At 40.5% G+C, this 21,114-nt stretch overlaps 11 protein-coding genes across 11 annotated transcripts; 4 read left to right on the forward strand and 7 right to left on the reverse strand. All coding sequences in view use genetic code 12, as the record gives it.

Moving 5' to 3' along the window:
• Window positions 1-132: 132 nt before the first annotated feature.
• On the forward strand, window positions 133-5,718 carry MYO1 (myosin 1; the record flags this gene model as incomplete). The annotated part of the gene is made up of 1 exon (XM_007375218.1): window positions 133-5,718. The coding sequence occupies one exon, from the start codon at window positions 133-135 to the stop codon at window positions 5,716-5,718; it is 5,586 nt and encodes a 1,861-aa protein (XP_007375280.1).
• Window positions 5,719-5,773: 55 nt separating this feature from the next.
• MAS2 (mitochondrial-processing protease subunit alpha) lies at window positions 5,774-7,210 on the reverse strand (the record flags this gene model as incomplete). The annotated part of the gene is made up of 1 exon (XM_007375219.1): window positions 5,774-7,210. The coding sequence occupies one exon, from the start codon at window positions 7,208-7,210 to the stop codon at window positions 5,774-5,776; it is 1,437 nt and encodes a 478-aa protein (XP_007375281.1).
• Window positions 7,211-7,420: 210 nt separating this feature from the next.
• SPAPADRAFT_50609 (uncharacterized protein) lies at window positions 7,421-8,692 on the reverse strand (the record flags this gene model as incomplete). Its single annotated transcript, XM_007375220.1, has 1 exon — window positions 7,421-8,692. The coding sequence occupies one exon, from the start codon at window positions 8,690-8,692 to the stop codon at window positions 7,421-7,423; it is 1,272 nt and encodes a 423-aa protein (XP_007375282.1).
• A 113-nt stretch (window positions 8,693-8,805) lies between these two features.
• SPAPADRAFT_139605 (uncharacterized protein) lies at window positions 8,806-9,348 on the forward strand (the record flags this gene model as incomplete). The annotated part of the gene is made up of 1 exon (XM_007375221.1): window positions 8,806-9,348. One exon carries the CDS (start codon window positions 8,806-8,808, stop codon window positions 9,346-9,348), a length of 543 nt encoding a protein of 180 aa, XP_007375283.1.
• Window position 9,349: 1 nt separating this feature from the next.
• Window positions 9,350-11,266, reverse strand: EXO1 (Rad2 family nuclease; the record flags this gene model as incomplete). Its single annotated transcript, XM_007375222.1, has 1 exon — window positions 9,350-11,266. The coding sequence occupies one exon, from the start codon at window positions 11,264-11,266 to the stop codon at window positions 9,350-9,352; it is 1,917 nt and encodes a 638-aa protein (XP_007375284.1).
• Window positions 11,267-11,560: 294 nt separating this feature from the next.
• SPAPADRAFT_61112 (protein FMP52, mitochondrial) lies at window positions 11,561-12,872 on the forward strand (the record flags this gene model as incomplete). The annotated part of the gene is made up of 1 exon (XM_007375223.1): window positions 11,561-12,872. One exon carries the CDS (start codon window positions 11,867-11,869, stop codon window positions 12,557-12,559), a length of 693 nt encoding a protein of 230 aa, XP_007375285.1.
• A 71-nt stretch (window positions 12,873-12,943) lies between these two features.
• SPAPADRAFT_50613 (uncharacterized protein) lies at window positions 12,944-13,684 on the forward strand (the record flags this gene model as incomplete). The annotated part of the gene is made up of 1 exon (XM_007375224.1): window positions 12,944-13,684. The coding sequence occupies one exon, from the start codon at window positions 12,944-12,946 to the stop codon at window positions 13,682-13,684; it is 741 nt and encodes a 246-aa protein (XP_007375286.1).
• On the reverse strand, window positions 13,674-15,364 carry SAM51 (Sam51p; the record flags this gene model as incomplete). The annotated part of the gene is made up of 1 exon (XM_007375225.1): window positions 13,674-15,364. The coding sequence occupies one exon, from the start codon at window positions 15,197-15,199 to the stop codon at window positions 13,787-13,789; it is 1,413 nt and encodes a 470-aa protein (XP_007375287.1).
• Window positions 15,364-16,535, reverse strand: THR1 (homoserine kinase; the record flags this gene model as incomplete). The annotated part of the gene is made up of 1 exon (XM_007375226.1): window positions 15,364-16,535. One exon carries the CDS (start codon window positions 16,467-16,469, stop codon window positions 15,402-15,404), a length of 1,068 nt encoding a protein of 355 aa, XP_007375288.1.
• A 113-nt stretch (window positions 16,536-16,648) lies between these two features.
• ERG11 (sterol 14-demethylase) lies at window positions 16,649-18,383 on the reverse strand (the record flags this gene model as incomplete). The annotated part of the gene is made up of 1 exon (XM_007375227.1): window positions 16,649-18,383. A coding segment is annotated over one exon (1,156 nt), but the record flags the coding sequence as incomplete, so codon positions are not given.
• An 87-nt stretch (window positions 18,384-18,470) lies between these two features.
• HMS1 (Hms1p) lies at window positions 18,471-20,556 on the reverse strand (the record flags this gene model as incomplete). Its single annotated transcript, XM_007375228.1, has 1 exon — window positions 18,471-20,556. One exon carries the CDS (start codon window positions 20,554-20,556, stop codon window positions 19,147-19,149), a length of 1,410 nt encoding a protein of 469 aa, XP_007375290.1.
• Window positions 20,557-21,114: the final 558 nt, after the last annotated feature.

Consider the following 21,114-nt stretch of genomic DNA (forward strand, 5'->3'; position numbering starts at 1 on the left):
ATACATTATAAGCGTCCTGCACACAACCAGCTACTCACCCACTATTTTTTTTTTTTTTTGTTTACCCAAACAAAGTGTCGTCACCCTAAAGAGTTTTCACCACCCAATAAAGCTAGTCAGCAGTGCAAGCACATGGATTCTACTAGTAAAAACTGGGTATGGATCCCCGATCCCGACCAGCTATTCGTCAAGGGATATGTCTCCGACTATCTCGACAACAATAAATGCAAAGTCATCATTGATCCAACCGCTGGTGGTGGTGGTGCTGCTGCAGCTGCCACCACCTCAGACAACCATCGTATTGTGGACCAATCAACATTGGAAAGCTGCAACCCGGACAAGTTCAATAAATGCAATGACATGGCCGAACTCACGCACTTGAACGAACCCAGTGTCGTTTACAACTTGTACTTGCGGTATATGGACGACTTGATCTACACCTATTCGGGATTGTTCCTTGTCGCTATCAACCCATACAAGAACTTGCCCATCTATGACCGCGGACTGTTGAAACACCACCATCAGAGCGATAAACCACAACCTCACATCTTCTCCATTGCCGAGGCCGCATATAGGAACATGCTATCTAACAAGAAGAACCAGAGTATCTTGGTCACCGGTGAGTCAGGTGCTGGTAAGACCGAAAACACAAAGAAAATCATCCAGTATTTATCGTTGGTTACTTCAAGCGAAGGCGAGGCAAGCGATATACATAGTAAAATCATCCAGGCTAACCCCATTTTGGAAAGTTTTGGGAATGCCAAGACTATCAAAAATAACAACAGTTCTCGATTTGGAAAGTTTATCCAGATTTACTTCAGCTCGATTAATGGAAATATAACCGGAGCTACTATAGAATACTACTTGTTAGAAAAATCAAGAGTGGTTAACCAAGCAAGCAATGAAAGAAACTACCACATCTTTTATCAATTCTTGAAGGGTTATGACAATTTGGCTAGCTTAGGCTTAAACAAGGACATCACCACTTACAACTACCTCAACAACCTGTCCATTGACCAAGTCGACGACTTCAAAGAGTTTAACTTATTACAACAAGCATTCACCATCATGGGATTCTCCGACGAAGAAACCCAATTCATATACCAAGTGTTGGCTATTATCTTGCATTTGGGTAACATTGACTTCACCAGCTGGAAATCTGACCAAGCAAACTTCACTCCTGAGTCTCCCCTCGCCATGATTTCCCAATTATTAGGAATCAAAAAGGAAGAGCTCGTGGAAAACTTGTCCCGTCCTAAGGTCCAAGCTGGCCGTGAATTCATTGTCAAATCTAAACGTCCTCTGGAAGTTAAATTCATCATTGATGCATTCGCCAAGTATTTGTACGAACGTCTTTTCCAATTCATAATCGACAAAATCAACACCGGTCTTCACACCACAAACCCACAATACGACAATAATCATAACCTCATTGGAGTTCTTGATATTGCTGGGTTTGAAATCTTTGATGTGAACAGTTTTGAGCAATTGTGCATCAACTACACCAATGAAAAACTTCAACAATTTTTCAACCACCACTCCTTTATCCTTGAACAAAGCGAATACCTTCGTGAAGCTATCGAATGGGACTATATTGATTTCGGCCAGGATTTACAACCAACCATAGATCTTATCGAGACGAAAACACCCATGGGGATCTTCAAGTTGCTTGATGAAGAATGCATCATGCCTAAATCTTCCGATGAAAGTTTTATGGAGAAGCTTTCTCAAAATTTCAACAAGTCCCATCCTAAATTCTCAGAAAACAAATTCAAGAATGGGTTTATTGTCCATCATTATGCTGGAAAAGTGGAATATAACGTTACCAACTGGTTGCAAAAGAACACCGACCCTGTTTCTGAATCAATTATCAAACTCCTCCCACACTCTAGCAATTCCTTCATTGCCGCCATGTTTGGCAGCGACCCACATTTAGAAGTGGCCTCCAAGAGAATCAGCAACTTCAAACTCAAAACTGCATCCCAGAAACACAAAGATCAACTTAAAACCCTCATGGACCAACTTTCCATCACAGAGCCCCATTTTGTAAGATGTATTCTCCCCAACTTGAAGAAATCGCCACAAATGTTTGACAAACAGCTCGTGGTCAACCAATTGCGATGTAATGGTGTGTTGGAAGGGATAAGAATCACACGGGCAGGATACCCCAATAAAATGACATTTGACGACTTCAATGCACGCTATGCCATATTGCATGACTTAGAATTACGCCATGAACCGAGAGAAACCAGTGAGATGATATTGAACCATACCGGGCTAGACAAGCAAGTGTACAAAGTGGGGCTCACCAAGATCTTCTTCAAAAATGGGATCCTTGCCAAGCTCGAAGAACTTCGTGATTGTAAATTAAAGGCGATATTTACCGACTTGCAAAAGATCATCAGGGGGAACGCCAAACGACGCATGATAAAACATCAGATCCGTCAGATCCAAAGTGCCAAGATTGTCGCCCAAACCATGCAGAAAGTGGAGGAGGCCAAGAGTGGCAGTTACTGGATGGAATTATTTTACCATATAAAACCGTTGCTTGAAGAGTCTGGCAAAGTGTTGGATACCCGGGAAATTCAAGATAATTTGAACAAAGTCACCGAACAGCTTAAAGAGACGGAAGGTACAAAACAAGGATTGGAAAAGGATAATCAGATCTTAAAGACACAAGTAAGTAAACTCGAAGATGAGATTATTCTGACTGCTTCGGTAATGAATGAAAAGAATGGTCAGCTCGACAAGTTGAAATCAGAAGCAATCAAAGCTAAGGCTACTATCAAAGACTTGGAAGAAAAAGTAACCAGTATGGCGCATGTTAACAAGGAGATTATTGACGAGAAGGACAAGCTAAACACGAGATTATTTGAATTGAGTGCATCACACGAAGGAAAAATCAAAGAACTTGAACTGTTGTCTAACTTACACACCCTGGCTAAGGACGAATTAGGCAGGTTGAAACGGGAATTGAAATCATTGGCCGAGTCCAAACTGAAGGAATTGACTAATCTTAAGCAATCTCATGAAAGTAAACTTTCTGATTCTACAAGGGAAGTAGGTAGACTCAACCAACTCATTGCAGATCTCAAAAAGACACATGAAACTGCATCGAAACTGGAACACCAAGCTCTTGTGGATGAAATAACTACCTTGAAGTCAACTATATCCAAACTCAACCTGGAAATCGCTACTTATCAATCAACTATCAAAGATTTGAACCTGAAGATTGAAAAAAATGAGTCTTACAAGACTAAATATGATGCCAAGATCGATGAAGCTAAAGAAAAAGTCCACTTACTCAAATCTAAAGTGGAAACCAAGACTCTGGAAATTGCTCAACAGAAGCAACAAATTGACCAACTTACCCGTGAATTAGCCAGTATCAAGGATAAACTTGCCCTCCTGGAAAACAAACTCACCGAACTCAATCAAGTCAAAGACGCCCAATCCAAAAACTTGTCCGAGATTGAACGACTCACTGAGCAACTCACCCAGGCCGATCAACAACAACAAGAGATCCAAGCTGAATACGACAAACTCAAGCAAGAACACGCCAAATTAGAACAGCAAGCCAATGACCAAATCACCTTCCTCAATTCCAAATTGGCCCAACTTGAAACACAGGAAAAGGAGAATGTGCCAGAAGCTACACCCTCCATCATGGAAGAATACAAGGCCATGAAACTCAAACTCAACGAACTGTCAGCCATGCTTCGTCGCGAGAAATTTGAAAACAGGAAAATCGCCGAGGAATTGTCCATACTTAAAGAACGCGTCAATGGATCCAGCAAAGTTGATGTCAAGAGGCGATCAGTGGCGTATGGTGAAAAGACAGATTCAGCCGGGTTGGATGTTTTACATCGTGAAATTGAAGATTTGAAATTCAAATTGAGTCAGGAACAAGGGAACTTCGCCCGTGCAGAGACCTATGCTGTTGAATTACAAAAGAAATTGAATAAGCTTCAAGCTACCCGAGGCCTAAACAGCGTTACCGATTACGAAAAGAAGTATCAAGAGTCTGAGAAACGTGCCCGCGATCTCGAGTCGAAAATCAATGAATTGGTGGTACATTCCAACTCCCCTCCTACTTCTGCCGACAACAGTTTCACGCGAAGTGATAGTATCATGAGTTTATCCAACCACGCTCTTCGTGGTGTCAATGCCGATTTCGTACAGATCTACCAAGACATAAGCAAGACACTAAGAGCCACCCGCGAGGAGCTCAACCATTCCAAGTCGGAAATCCTCCGGTTAAAATCATTGCTTCGGGATAGTGAAGAAGAGCTCTATGCTGCTAAACTGAACAACTTCCGTACGTCAATCTCCGATTACGAAACCAAGATTGCTAATTTGAATGTCAAATATGAGAACTTGTTGTCGAGAAATAAAGACTTGAACGATGGTGTGGAATTGTATAAAAAGCGAGCTGAGGAGTATTTCCAGAAGTTAGAGTTGGCAGAACTGGCAGTAACGATATCTAAACGTCATGAAGAAGCTTCGAGACGGGAATTGAATGAAGCCAAGAGCCAGTTGATTTTGGCACGAGAGGAATCACGCGCTTCTCAGATGCTTCTCAAAGAGTTCCAAGGCAAAGTTGGTACTTTGGAAACATTGGCTCAGGAGAAGAAGTTCCAATTAGGGAAAGCCCATGATGAAATTAAGATCCTTAAGGAAAAGATTGATTACCACGTGAATAATTATGAAAACAAGGAAGTCACGGAGCAACTCAAGGAAGAAATCAACAACCTTCATAAAGAGCTCAATTTCAAGACTGAGACAGAAACAAGTTTGATTAAGGAAAATAAGCAGGTTCAATTGGATTATGAAGATATGGTACGTACCAAGAATGAAATGGAGACTGAACTAGGTGAAGCTTTGGTCCGTGAAGACAAACTTGAAGCACAAGTGCAAACCTTGACCAACTCAGTTAGACAATTGGAAGATGACAAGTTTATAAATGAACGCAAGATTGCCAACTTTACTAAACAAACCGCCTCACTTAAATCCTTGATTGAAGAAGTCACCACCCAACGTGATTCTCTTGTTCAAGAAAAGGAAGAATTGGGTGATCAAGTGTACAGATTGACTCGTGAATTAGATGACAAGACCGCCGAGCTTAGTCAAACTAATGCTAAGCTTGATTTAATGAGGACTCATTTGCAGAACCAACGTGACGACTCAGAGCAAATCAAGACGGAATTGAACCAATCAAAAATCAGTTCTACTTCTGAATACATGGATCAACAGAGGTTACGTAAGGAATTGCTTGTTACTAATGAGGAAAACTTGTCACTCAAAAAGGCCAACTCTGAATTGAATAGTAAAGTGTCCGATCTCCAGCAAAAATTATACAGCAATGAACAACTTCAATTCTGGGAGACCAAAGTTAAGGATTTATCATCACAACTTGACACTGCCATTTCTGAAGGTCATGAAGCCAACAAGATCATCAAGAGTCTTGAACGAAACGTGAAGCAACTTGAAATCAGAGTGGAACATGAAACGCAATTGACTAAGCGATACAATGATGAAAACTTTGATTATCAAAACAAGGTCAATCATTACAAGAGCACCATCGAGATTTTACATCAAGAGAATATTGACAAGGACTTGGCATTAAAGACTAGTGAACGAGCCAATAGTGAAATGAGAGGGGAGTTATTGCTTGCTCAAAAGGAGATTTTGGAATTGCGTCAAAGACTCGGTCTATAAACAGTAGTGTATATTATATATATAAAGTAATAGATTTCTATTTACATGTGTTCTATTAGTTATATTTACCTAATCCGTAATGACGAAGAACAAACTCGATATCGCCAAACAGGCTCCTGTCACCTTGCATGACGACACTAGGAATACCAGAACTGATACCGTTGGTGACTACGTTACCAGTGAATACCTTTTCAGCGACATTGCGTAAATCTTTAACGGTCAATGCACTAATCTTGTCCACCATTTCATCAACACTGGTGATCTTTCCTTGCATTTGAATCTGTCTTCCTAAATCCTCAAGCTTGGCTAATTTACTTTCAACGTTCATCAACAAACTGCTAGTAAGTTGATTCTTGGCTCTGGTGACTTCCTTTTCGTTCAATCCTTCCTTAGAATCCAAAACCTTGGCGAACTCATTACATATGATCTGGGCACTGATGTGACCGGCATCAGGTATGAGACTGATGGTGATTCCAAACAACCCCGAGTCAGCATATGAATGGTTGAACGCAGAACAGTTTTCGACGTATGGATGCTTGTTCAAAACTTGGGTGTACAACCTGGAAAACATACCTTTACCTGGCCCACCAGCACTGAAACTGGACCCTCCACCGAGAAGCTTTTGCAAGGTGGCAAGGGCATACATGTCATCGTGAAGGAATCCGTTAGTTTCGAATGCGATTTGCATATGGTAGAGTTCCGGTTGGTTGGCATAGAGTGGTGGGGTATGAGGAAGGGCGATTTCACCACCAGTGTAGTTGACGGTACCTAATTTAGGAGCGGCAGCGGTGGTGGAGGAGGAGTTGTGCCAGTCACCGAAGTTTGCGAGGACAAGGTCGAGGGCAGTTTGGTGGGGGACACCAATCATGGCAATGACGACGTTTTGTGGCTGGAAGAACTTGTTGAAATATTGATCCATTTCATTCTTCTTAATCAGACCGAGTCTTTCTTGGGGTATGAAAAACGGTAATCCCAACGTGTTGTTCTTGTATGCTACTGAATGCAATTTCTCAGGAAGTAATAGTTCTGGTTTGTATTGAAGTTCAGAGACTTCATACTTGGCCCCCTCGACGGTTTCAGCAAATTCTTGGTCGGTTATCTGCTGATGACGGACAGTTTGTGCAATGCATTCAAGCATATTGTCCACATCTTTGTTGAATACGGTGGCTTGGTACATTATGGTATCTCTTTGTGCCACTGCTATGTAATTGCCACCTAACTTTGACAAGTTTTCCAACATTTGCGTACCTGAATACTTTTCTGTAGTCTTCCATGCTAATCTTTCACACAAGTGGGAAAGTCCCGGAGCTGCGGGATCTTCGAATCGAGACCCACCTTGGATGAAGGCGCCAAGAGCCGAGAAATGACCTGGTGTTGAGTCTGTAATAAGACGAAGTCCATTGGTGAGGGTTGTCAATTCAAGTTGGGGATGTGTAGCAGATTTGGCGGTGGATAGGTTCCGCACAGCACGTTTAAATGTTCTTGAAAGCATTATAGAGGGAGGGGTTATGTCCTTGTATGTTATGTGATAGCTTTCATTTGTAACCACAGATTTTGTTAGTGAAAAAAAAATTGTCTAGACCTTTGGTCACGTGACGCTAGAGATTTCGGATTAATACGGATATATGATCCGATATACACTGGTGGTCGATATTAGATTGAACATATGGTTCGACAAGGGTCGTGGTTGGTTGATTACAGTCTATAGATCTAGCAAATTATCTTCAGGGGTTTGTGGTCTTGTTTCTTGAATTTCACCACTAATGCCCAAGAATTGATGGGTGGATTGTTGCGTCGACGATACTGCCATCGATGGAGCACTTGCAAAGTTCGAAAACTCGTCATCGTCGTCATCCCCTTCTTCTTCTTCCTTCTTCTGATTGTCTTCTGTTATGTTTTGTAGCTGGCTTGAAGATTCGCCTAATGCCTTTTCTAAATCGTCAATGCGAATGAAATTGTCGTCCTGAGGAGGCGCCGGAGCAGGACTGCCTCTTTCAAACAATGTGGTTGACTTTGTTTGTTTCTCCTTTTCTTTCAGTCCAAACAAACCAAATATACCCTTGTGATCATCTGCTGGCGGAGTCTTGGTAGTCTTGGGAGCCTGCTCCAACTGTTCCAATTGCAATGAACTAGCAGTACGATTATTCGTTTGACCTACAGTGGAATTACTTCCACCAAACCCAAACAATCCTAATAGACCACCACTGCCGCCGCCACCACCACCACCACCACCGCTGCTGCTACTCTTCAGTTCTGGTGGCTGTTGCGCAAGTGCCCTTGCCAACTCGGCTTGTTCAATCTCCATCTGCTTCAATTTCTGGAGATGCAACTCATGATCTTTCTTCTTCCGTTCAGTAATCAACTTGTTCATTTGTTCTGAATGTCGTGTTCTGATATGTTTAACACGTGCATGCATGAACTTTGCTGACTCTGCTTCCACTATTCTTGATAATTTGGCAGCAGAGTCCGAGGTTGATCCTGATATATTCAACTTCTGTAAAATATCAATCTTTCGTTGTTCAGTAGGAGAGATTGCTGGTGCCGTCGAGACGCTGTTATTTCGCGGACCTTTCTTGTTGAGTTTTGCCCTACGTGCTTCTATACTGGCGTCGGTTGAACTCCAACTAAACAACATGCTCGTGCCACCACCACCACCACGTCCACGTCCACCGCCAGCTTCTTCGCCGGTCTGTTTGGCTTTCCGACTCAGCCAATGGTCAAGCACGGCCAGCTGTGCGAGTGCTATACACGATCCATTCCATCGATACACCTGATTCTCATCCGATGGTAGGTTAATAAACTGTCGGTTGTGGCTTTGGAACTGGACATAGTGTTTATTACTGTGGGGTGTCAATTGTAGAAGTAGCTCCACGTGCAGGTAGTCTTGTGATTCATCAGGCGCATCCTGGTACGTTACATTATTGAAAAGAATTTCCGCGATGGTTTCACTTTCCGGTGGTGCTTCTTCACTCATGGTTGTTGTTGATCTGAGTACACACCAGTCTTTTGGTTGACACATTAATTTTGTCGCAAACTATAAATTTTTGTTTTCTTTTAGTCAACACCATTGATCAGTCTACTTCAGCCATGTACATCACATTTCCACAATTCCCAAAGTATAAAGTCTACATATCCCTCCATCAAAATATAAGCAGTGAAAAGTTACAAACCATCAAGGAAAACCTCGCTTCACAAAACCTGGAATACAATTACTGTTTCCTTAATGCTCATCACATCATCTCATTAGCTCATTTACAACAAGCCATCCACCGTCTGGTCATGAACTACCTGCGTGGTACTATGTCCGCCAAGACTGTCAATGCGGAAATCATATTGAACTTGAGTCCTGTGAATAGTATCATGGATGCATTTAAGAACTTTGGTATTCGTGAAGACTGTGACAGCGCCATCGTAGTTAAGATTATAGAAGAGGACTCGAACGAAGACGTATCGGAAAAGTTGACCAAGTTGGTTGGTCCAGAAAGTGAGTTGAACGACCAAGTGTTGTTTGATCTTGTTGATTTCAAGAGATTTAAAAAGGTGTACAAGTTGAATGATGCGAAATTTACTCACACTCAAAATGACTTGTCGAAATTGGCAATAGGTGCTTGTATATTAAGAGGATGCTAGTCTATCGTTTAAATGCAAATTGTTTTATATCTATGCTGGTAGTGTTGACCGAGGTTGACATTGTAGTCTTGACAGAAGTTGTCATTGTCTTGGTGTTGACTGGAGTCATTGAGCTAGATTTGACTGCTTCAGTTGACTTAACTGCCTGCTTAGTAGGAAAATTTGTACCTCGAGGTTTTAAAACATTGACACTTCCAGTATATGTAGAATCACACAGAAACCTTTCCCGTAATACTTTGAATTTAGATACATAGTCTTGTGTAATTGTTGTAGAAGTATTAAGTGACGATTCTTCAATTTCTTCCTCGTCGTCATCACTCAATTCGAATCCATTGCTATTCATTGAACTCTCGTGGTGTTCATTTTCGTTGACGTCTTCATCACTAAGTATATCTTCGATAGATGTTGTGTTGACCTTCAAAGGTGATGAGTCTTCGGGAACTTCTGAATCGGATAACATACTGGAATCAAATGCAGGGGTAAGTACTGGTACTGATGCTGGTGCTAGTGCTGGTGCTGGTGCTGGTGCTGGTGCTAGTGCTGGTGCTGGTGCTGGTGCTGGTGCTGGTTCTGACACCATTGTGGCTGCCGGTGATACGGTGGACTTTGTGAAAAATTTGCTTGCTTTACCCTCGGCAGGACTCAGTGATGTCAACTTGTTTATCTTTTTAGAAGTTGGTGACAATTTCACTTCTTGCGGTTGAGGCATCACCTTGGGCCGCTTAAATGGTCGGTTTTCTGGTGTTCTTGGAGCCAACATGTCTAGAATTGAACGTTTAGTCTTGTCTGAATGTGGACAGACTGGTGTAGCTGTAGCAGCAACTGTTGTTCTGGTAGAAGTGGTAGTTACGCTCATGGTCATTGATTTACTCTTTAAACTAGTCAATGATTGTTCTCGTGAAACCAACAATTCATGGGTATTTGGGTTAATCACACCATTACACAAATTGGTATACGTCTCATCATCAAAAGTTTTACCACAACACAACTCCACTTTCTCCATATCTAAATCATGGCTGTCTGGATACTCATTCAAGGTCATTAATTTTTGTAGTTGGGGATGGAAAACTTTCTGGTATTGGAATGCTAAATTGGCAGAATCCACTTCGTCTCGGAAACCTTCCGGGACTTGTTTCCCATCACTTTGTAATGCAACTATTATTTTATCAAGATTGTTATACTTTCTCACTAATGTAAATGCAGACTTTATCCCTATCCCATTGACACCTTTGGTATAATCACACCCGGAAAGCATGGCCACAAGACGCAATTGTTCTGGGGTATAACTACTCAAATAGGGAATCAGTCTGACTTTTCCAAAGTCATCTCGGTTAATCTCCACACAGCTTCCGTCGTCTTTCAACTTGGTAATCAAGCGTTTGCATCCAAACACGAGCAAATCGGAGTCTTCAGAAAGTATCCCGTCAACCACGCCGATCTTTTCGAGATAAACCATCTGCGGATCAGCTTCATAGGGTGCTACGACATATTTAATCCCAAGGTTATCTAATTCCACCATGATGGACTTTGCCATGGCGTGTGTGACGCTGGCGGCCTTCATGAACTCCTTAAATGCCAACTTGGTTTTTCCCTGTTTCATGTACATCTCTGCTTGTTTCCTAGCTTGCTTTCTCTTCGTGCTTCTCTCGAGGTTGGTTTCCAGCTTGGTAGGGAGTGGAGCACCATCAAACACAAAGTAGGGAGTCACTCCAAAGTATTTCAACATGTCGATTTTGTTGAGGATTGAAGTAATGTATTTTCTAGTGGGTATGTCCATACACAACTCCTGGGCACAGGATACGACGCTTCGATGGAGCCAACCGTAAGTATCAATAGCGAGCGTGGTACCTCTGTACCTTTCGAGAGTTCCTGGCGTTTGGATTTCTTTGAGGTGTGGTAAGAGGCCTGTTACTCCCATGTTTATGCTTGAAGAAGCAAGAGTAAACAGACGCGGTGCATTTCATTACAGTAATTTTTTTTTTTCACTATAGACGCGAAGGAAAATTTTGACCAGCCTTTCTAACTAAGAATACAGAGTTGAGAAATCTCCAATGGCGGTCAATGTAAGCTTCTTATAAGGTTCTCTTAATATAAAAGCTGGGTTATTTTACCGTTACTTGTGTGTTATGCAACGAAATCAAGCTGATTAGCAATCGGTACGGTGCTGGCAATTACTATACTGCTCTGGCTAGCTGAGTACAGGGGTTGTTCTTTCGTTGCATGTTGCACTATTGGCTTTCACATTCACATTCACTTTGAGTGTAACTATTCCGTCACTTCCGGAGCAAGAACCAGTCTCCATCACGGTAAAGGAAAGCGGCTTCAACGGCGGATGCTACATCGGAACGGACCTCCGCCGTAGATATTCCGAGCCGCAAAATTTCAATTGTTACTCGTTTCTTTTTTTGTACTGTTGCAAATTGCAAAAATCTGTCAAACTATAAATTACTGCCAAGTTACATTCTACTCGCTTTTCCCTTCTTCTCTAACCTATCCAATCTATACCTTTTGCTTCATAATGAGTGCATTTATACTCGGTTCTACTGGTCTTGTTGGGACTCAAATCGTCAGATCCCTCGAAAAATCAACTGCATTCTCCACCTTATACCCCATCTCCAGAAAATCCCCCACTGACCATTCCCTTTGCCCTAAGATCAATTTGCTAATTGAACCAAACACCGGCAGCTGGCCAGGTCTCATAAAATCCCACCCAAACACAACTACGTTAATATCCTCATTGGGTTCCACCATCACAAAAGCGGGATCAAAACAGGCTTTCCATGATATCGACTACGGACTTAACTACTCTGTGGCCAAATCTGCTAAGGAAAACGGCACTAAAACCATGATTCTCATCTCATCCGTTGGTGCTCATCCCGATTCGTGGTTCCATTATTTGAAAACCAAAGGAGAGTTGGAACGTGATGTTAAAGAACTAGGGTTTGATCATACCGTGATCATTCGTCCTGGTGCTTTGTTGGGCAAAAGAGAAAGTCTGATTGGTTGGAGAAGTGAAGTGGGGATGTGGTTTGGTAGAGTGGCAAAGAATACTCCTGTTAGAAGATTGCTTAACCCTATTGAAGACTTTGATGTTGCTAGAGTGGTTGTTGATTTTGCTGAGAGGGCCGAGAAAGGAGATTTGGAAAAGGGAGTGACTATAGTCGAGCCTCATCAACTAGTTGATCTTGCTAATAAATTAGTTAATAACTAGTTAGGCATAGAAAGTGCTTATAATTTTACTTTAATTTGCATAAACATCACAAGAGCAGCACATTTACAGATGCTTAGAATACTTTACTTAGAATTTTAAACTATAACATAACTTGATCTCATATCTTTTTTACATGCTGTGCTACTATATTGTCTATCTAAACCGGTTACTCTCCACCCACAAGAAAAGGTATATCCTGTAGAGAGAAGGGTCTGAATAGAACTTCACACTGATATCCCAAGCTATGGTCTTTTTCCTCTTTATTTTTTTGTACTGCAAATTGCAAAAAAAAATCATTCAACTATAAATTACTGCAAAATACTCTATCGTTCATAACTATTTGTTCTTGCTTATATAAACAATAGCTACATTAAATTTGCTTAAATGAGTGCATTTATCCTTGGTTCTACAGGTCTCATTGGCGGCCAAATCGTGAGATATCTTGCAAATTCTCCAACTTATAAAACCTTGTACCCAATAACCAGAAGGGATGATTTCCGTCTTGATTCTCGAATCACCAATTTAGTGGATAAAAACCCCGACAACTGGCCCGATTTCATATCCTCACACCCAGAAGTTACAACACTAATTTCCGCATTAGGCACCAGAGAAGTATCTAGAAATTCCAGAAAGGCAAAAGTGCTCAACAAGGTAGATTACGGCATTAACTACTCTATAGCGCGAGTAGCTAAAGAAAACGGAGTCAAAACTTTGATTTTAATCTCAAGAGAAAATGCTAACCCTTATTCATTATCTGATTTTGTGAGAACTAAAGGAGAGTTAGAGCGGGATCTCAAAAATTTAGGATTTGAGCATACTGTTATTATTCGTGTTCGTATGGTGTTTCCTAGAAAAGAAGGGCAAATTGGATGGCAAAACACATTGGGAGAATGGTTGAGTAGAATGTCTAGGAATCCACTTGTTCTTCGATCAGGGAATTATCCATGCATGGATGTTGATGTTGCACGAATTGTTGTTGATTTTGCTGAAAAGGCCGAAAGTGGCCAGTTGGAAAACCGGGTTACTGTAGTTGAGCCATGGGAAATAGTTGACATGGCCGATCAACTCATTGACACCGCCGAGAAACTAGCAGACATTCCCGAGGATTTGAGTAGCATTAGCTAAATTAAATAATCAGAATCTATTTTATTACACAATAAAATTATATGATACACGCCCCCCCTCCTCCTCCCCCTTCTAAGTTAGGGCCACGCCAATGACTAAAATTCACGTACTTAATCCACCAATAGACAAACTAAACTTTAACCCGTCCTTGACACCACCTAAATCAGATCCTACTCTCAGACTTACATAATATCCCATATCGAATCTTGCCCAATTATTAAAATACCTTAATCCAACACCAGCACTCACAGCTCCACGCTCATCATCAAGTATGTTCAGGTCAGTGACATTACCAACTAACCCAGTAGCATACAATCTTAATGGATTGGCATCGAACGAAGCTGGAACAGGATGCAACCAATGTGGGAGTTTAGTGTATGTTGTAGCTTGTAATTTGTAGAACTGTGTACCTCCATTGGTATCAACTGCGTTCTTGGCGAAACCAGGAAAGGTATCGTACCCACCAAGATAAAATTTATCGGAATGATGGATGGATGTTCCGTCGTGAGAGAAAATTCCACCCACATCAGCCGACAATTGTGTCGTGACAAAATTTTTAAAGAATGACTTGAAGAAACTGTATGAGAATGCTGATTTGAGGAATGCCGATGAGTTTCCTTGGTATGATGCAATTTCATTGGATAAACTCCAGGTGTACCCACCACTAGGGAAGTTCTTGGTGAGTTCATTGACATAGGCTAATTTGTTATAGGACAAGTTACTGATTAATGCTGTTTTCAAGTATTCACCTTGAGGAACGGTGGCTTGAGGAGTTTCAAAATCTTCAAGTTCTTCAGCGGCAGTGATTGTTCTTTTCATTAATGCGACCCCGGTAAACACATCCCAGGCATTGTCTCCGCTATGGACCAACCCCATAATTCCACCAGCTCCGCTTTCTTTGGCTCCTTGCCAGCTTTGATTGTTTTGATGCAAGTGAGTTAAATCAACAAGGAATTTATAAGCTGGGTTGTTCAAATTAGCCAAGAATTTGGCATTGGAGATCAAATGATCGTATGGCTTGTACGGATTATAGTCAACATCGAACTTGACCATCTCGGCATTTCCGTTGAAATTGTTGTTTAAATAGTTTAATCGAAGATTCATATATTCTTCGTTATTGAAATTGAACCATCCTTCACTCAAATTCAAGTCAATGGTCAGTAAATCAAATATGACCTTGGTGGGTAAACTCTTTTCCTTGTTATAGTCAACAACATCTGGGAGTCCACTATAGAAATCGGGCTGAACAGTGACTGACAAATCCAGAAATACACCAGTTTGCAACAACTTGCGGTGTGATTTCAGGATATTGCTCGTCAATTGCGCCAAGGTATAATCACCATCATCAATCAAGGGTGAGAGCAATTTCCGGAAGAACACGGGAGAGAAGGTTTCTCCACCATTGATCTCAACTTTGGTGAGTAAAACAGGATATGTTCCTGATTCAGGGACTATGGTCTCGGCGAGAATCTTAGTCTTGAGATCAGGATTACTGTCGACTTTACTAGCAACCATTCTTTACTGTGGTCAATGGTGTTGTTGACTGAGATTTGCAATTTCTGCGACTTTTTTAATTGGGCAATCTCCGCGATGTGTCATGTGATATTTATGCACGTGACTCGATGTCACATGAGTGTTGCCAAAATAGACTCATGTGTTGCCATAATTATTTAAATTAGGGAGTAATACAACAACTTTTTATATTCTATATTGAAATCTACACAATCTGTTCGACAGTGGCCCCATCGTAAGCTAAATCTAACACCTTCCAATCACATTCGACACCATCCCTCTTGAAAATATCCACCACGGTCTTTGCAATCTCGTCATAGTTCTTAGTAGCCAAACACAATATAGTTGGACCAGCACCTGATAAGCAAATCCCACATAAACCTGGGTGAGATTCTGGGGTAACACTCTGTAATACTTCTGGCAAACCTGGAATCAATCCTGATCTATATGGTTGATGAATCTTATCCTTCATGGCCTGGTAAATCAACTTTTCGTTGGGTGGGGTTTGGGTCAATGCCGTGGTCAAAATGGCAATTCTTTGCAAGTTGTACACAATGTCTGGTCTCGTATAACTTTCTGGCAACACTGCTCTCGATTTGTCGGTGCTGACTTCGAAATTAGGAATGATACAAACACATTTGATCAGCTTACACCAGTCGTAGCTCATGTATTCCCCGATGTTCTTTGGTGGTGGAGAATTGACAATCTTGTCCACAGGTGTACTTGATCGAGGCAAGATATACTCCAAGGGTAAATTAGCATCGTGTTCTTCAATTGGCAATTCATTCAAGTATGAGCCGACAAATCCTCCCAACATAGCAGCAGCGATATTGTCTGGGTGTCTTTCAATCATGAGACAATAGTCCAACATTCTGATCTTGTCCATTCCCAACTGGGCTATTTCGTTACCAAGACATACACCGGCAACGATTGCTGATGCAGAAGAACCTAAGCCTCGTCCAAGTGGGACTGGATTGGTCACGTCGATAAAAGTACCATTTGGAAATTGGGTGAATCCGTTGCATCGTAACACGTACAATGCTGATGAAGTAACTAAATTCTTATCAGATTGTAAAGGAACATTTTCGGCCAAGTCACCTTCGTATTTAAGTACAACATTGTTTGGGTCTGAGTTGGACAGACGACTAGGATCAATAGTCACATCAAGGGTAAGGTAAAGTTGAAGCCCGATTCCAAGAACATCGAATCCCGGACCGATGTTAGCTGATGAGGCAGGGACTTTGATTTTGAATCGTCTTATTTGCAGCGACATTCTTTAGTTATGGAAAGAAACAAAGTTTTCTCGACGCAATAGGGTATGAAAATTTTAAAGAGTCATGTTTTAATATTGAGCGACTCGTAAAACAAAAAAAAAAAAAAAGAAAAAGAAAAAGATAACAAAGTGTTCGCCGGTGCAGGAGCGACATCGCCAGCGAATGAAATCTACACTATTTATGGGTTTTACCTCATATATTTAATGTCACTATGTAAACTTAGACTAAACAGGTTTCTCTCTTTTTCCAGTGGATAACAGCTGGTGCTTCAGGCAACACAACCATGGAAGTATAATCTTGGTTTGGAACCTTGTCACAAGTCCAAGTAATGTTGTAAATATAAGTGGTTAAAATCGTACCTAATTGAACAAAGGCAAATTGTTCACCAATACATCTATGTCTACCACCACCAAATGGTAAAAATGGAGAGGAAACACCCTTGGAAACTTTACCGAAACCATAATCAACTTCACCAGAAGCATCAGAAATAGCCTTGAGGTTTTCCAAGTTGGTTTTTTCGTCCCATCTCTTTGGGTTAAAGTCAGCAGCATCATGGAAATATCTATCATTGGTTTGGGCATACCCTGGAGAAACTAAGACGTAATGACCCTTTGGAACAACGTAGTTGGTGTTTGGTACCAACAATGGCTTCATAACCTTTCTGAAGATAGAATGAAGGGGATGGTGCATTCTCAAGGTTTCCTTGATGGTATTGTTAACCAAAGGCATGTTTTGTAAATCTTCATAAGTTAAATCATTCAAGTCACCACCCTTTTCCTTTAAGATAGCACTAATTTCTTGGTATAATTCTTCTTGCAATTCTGGCTTAGCACCCAAATGCAACAAGAACCATGCAGAAGTAGCAGCAGAAGTATGTTGACCACCCATTAAGATACCGATTAAAAGATTGGCAATTTCCTGGTCAGTCATCTTAACACCATCCTTATAAGTCGAATGAACCAATAAACTGTCAATTAAATCACGGCTTGGATCAATATCACCAACTTCACGACGGTGTTTGATTTCCTTCATATAAGTACCGGAAATCTTTCTTTGAGATTCATCACGTCTCCAGTAAGTAGGCAATGGTAAATGAGGGAATACGTAGTTGATTGGAGTGAACCCTTTATCTAAATCAGAATATAACTTGGCAAATGACTTATCGAATCTATTTCTCATAGCTTCACCCATTAAGGATCTTGAAGCGGTAAAAATGGTGACTTCTGGTTGAGTCTTCATAACATTGGCAACACCAGAATCTGATTCTTTCATGTGGAAATCACTAGTAAAATACTTCAAGATTTCTTCTCTAATTTGAGGAACATATCTCTTGAACGAATCAGTGGTCAAGGCAAACTTGGCAAATTTCTTTTGTTCCATTAATCTGGAGTTTGGACAGTCGTAGATAACACCCTTACCAAAAACAGGGGTGGTTAAATGTCTATAAGCTTCTTCGGCGGAAACTTCTTGTAACTTGGCATTGAAAACAAATTCATGACCCTTTGGACCAAGATAAACGGTCCAAATCTTCCCTAAAAGCATAAAGGCAAACACATCACCATACTTTTGACGGTTTTCTTCGAAAAAGTCATATGGCCTCTGACCATAATCGACAGCAGAACCAACCCATGGGATCCAATGGAATACTAAAGGAACACGGTCCTTTCTCAACGAGTATAAAATTTGCCATATGATGTTGTATACGAAGGGAGCAACAAGGACGATGGAAATTTGTTGACCAACACTAAGTGAAGTGAAGTAACTAATTGCGTCGATTAATGCCATGTTGTTAACTCTTCTCTCTGTTGTTTTGATCTAGTTGAAGTGGAAACTAGTATACGACGATAAAGACGAGAATCACCAGAGTATTTATACAATGAAACGTCAAAAATAAGGAGATTTATTCAAAAGTTGGAAAAAAAAATTACAACGCTCGGTGTGTGTTTTTCCTACGGCGCGCTTCGTATAGAAAAAAAAAAAAAATAACGTTTTTTTTTTTCGTTCATCGTTTAGCCCTCCATCGTATGAGAATCAAGTTAAATGTAACATGGCTGGGTTGCCAACTGAGGGTGAACGAGGACTAAGTTGGCAATGTGTATTAGACCTTCCTATTAATATCACCTCAGTAAAGCTATTCCCTACGTATAGGGAGCGTATAAGATTCATAATCTATACGTGAGGGGGTGTAGAGGAGGCTATACCATTGTGTATGTACTGTTACGGAATAATGTGCCGTACGTCAGATTATATGTAAGATCATAGCAGACTGTCAAATGTATACGAAAGATAATTCCCAATAGAAGAAAAAGAATAACATCATAAGACTTAATCCCTCCCTACCTCTATCGTACACTCTCTTGCGTCTAGCCCTAGCTTATAATCACGCGTCTTGCTGTTTGTACGATCAGCCACCATCAATTTTTCCGGACTTTGGTTGCTCGCTTAATTTGCAACTTGAAATTTGCAGTAATAGAAAATGGCACTACAAACTTTTTTTTTTTTGTATTATCGTCACTTATATATAAACTTGAAATATATACAATACAAGTTATATTTCTATCATAGAAGTACCAATAAATAATTAACTAAAATAAAAACCCAAACATATATACAACTTCCTTTAAATATACACACAAAACATGGTCAACATGTTACATCATGTTCCTTAATATACAATCATTGTTCATCATTATCCAAATCGTCATCGATTATTATTCCCATCATGCGGGCTTTGTTCAACAAAGCCTCATGATCCGCCTTCATTTTATTATTCTTCAATTCCAAGAACTTGATATACTCAATTGAATTAGCAAGAATAGTGGCCTTGTTTAATTTTCTAGCTGGTTCCAACCCTTCCAAATCGATATTTTCATCAGTTACTAACGATTCATCTATCGGTTCATCATCCGAAGAGTCGTACTTGTCAGTATTACTACGTTTCATTTGTAATCTTTCGCGTTCTTTCTTTTGTGCCAATATCCTCAAAGAAGGCACAGAATTTTGTAATGCATTAAATTTATCGTTTATCTTGTTTCTATATCTCTGTTCAATGACATTGTGAGCTGATTTTACACGAGGGCGACCCGGATGACGATGGTTCAATGTAGGTGACAAGTCGGATTCGCCGCCAGAATTGTGGCCGCTGATTGGTCCACTTATACTCTTGGCCTTCCGCGGTTGTTTCTTGGTTTTCTTAGTTGTACTACTTGATGAAAGTGTGGGTGCAAATGCAGTAGCAGGGAATTGTTTGCTCATCTTTGGAGATACTCTATCATCTATGTTATTGAATGTAATTGATGTGGCTTGCCTCATCAATTGCTCCGAATGTTGCATTCCCAAGATATTATTAGAACTATGATCACTATGCATGGCGGGCGATCCACTGTTGCCCATAGAAATAGGCGATAACGAATCATGATTAATCATAACACTAGACAGTTGTTCGTCAATGGGACCAAAGTCGGAAGTATAGCTGTTGTTGTTATGGTTCATGGATTGCATAAAGATATTATTTGGAGTTTCGCGGGAATTCTCTATGTCATTGAAATTGTTATAGTTGTCATTCTCGACACTTCTAGGACCATTATTATGTTCAGCGCTCATTTCTGCCATAAACTCAGTGACATTTCCAGAACCGTCAAGGTTATTCTGGTGTTGTAAAGGATGATGGTGTGGTTGTGCATAGGGTTCACCGTGGTTCCCAATGGTGAAACTAAGCGATTTAGAACGGTTGGTATTAGTGGTTGTGTACGCAAATCCTGGCGCCACCAATCCGAAATCGAAATCCACAGGGAATGGCCCGTCTTCGTTCATATGCCCTGGGTGTTGGCTGGGCAAGGAGTGCTGTCGCATCATCATCTCGTCTCTGGATGGTGGTTGCAGTGGCTGCTGGGCCGTAGTGTATGACGAAGGTTGCAGTGGTGGTTGCATCATGGCCAGGTTGTGCAATTGGTTATTGGCCTGCTCAAGCTGTTCGTATTGGGGGCTCACTTGGAGCTTATCTGCATCTTCTAGCTTCACTTTCTGGTTGTTTTTATCGAATAACGACGTTAAGAACGCATCATAGTCATTTAATTTAAAAGACATTGATTCAAAAAAAAAAAGACAAATATGGGACAGTTGTTAATCAAGTGAAACAAGTTAATTATTTGTGTTTGTTATATATACCAGGTTATATTGACAGTTGAAAGAACCGGTCACCTTGGGAAATTTAGGGGGTAATGCAGGGAGTGTAAGCACAATGGGTTAAAGGGCAGTTCCGTTTGAAATATGGTTAAGAATCTTTTTGGAAAGAAAAAACCACCGGGGAACAAGTTAAGAAATTTTTTAAAAAAGTTATGATACTTGGAATGAATATTCTTAACGTAACTTTAATTGTTTTTCAAACAAGGTAAAAGATTGGAAAGAAAGGTCAATAATAAGAAAAGGAATTCACAAATTTTTGTCAATTTCAGGTACTTTTAGATCTTTAAGTATCTGTTTTATATGTAGCCAAAACTTTAAAGTGAAACTTTCCTTTTTTTTTATTTTTTTTTGGTAAAATAAATAAAAATAAAAAAAACATAATTTATTATTTTCAGCAAATATTATTTGGGTTCAATTTTTATTTTTTAAGCATATTATTTTATTATTTTTTATTTGCGT

This window comes from Spathaspora passalidarum (assembly GCF_000223485.1).
Source record: "Spathaspora passalidarum NRRL Y-27907 unplaced genomic scaffold SPAPAscaffold_4, whole genome shotgun sequence".
NCBI classification, from domain to species: domain Eukaryota; kingdom Fungi; phylum Ascomycota; class Pichiomycetes; order Serinales; family Debaryomycetaceae; genus Spathaspora; species Spathaspora passalidarum.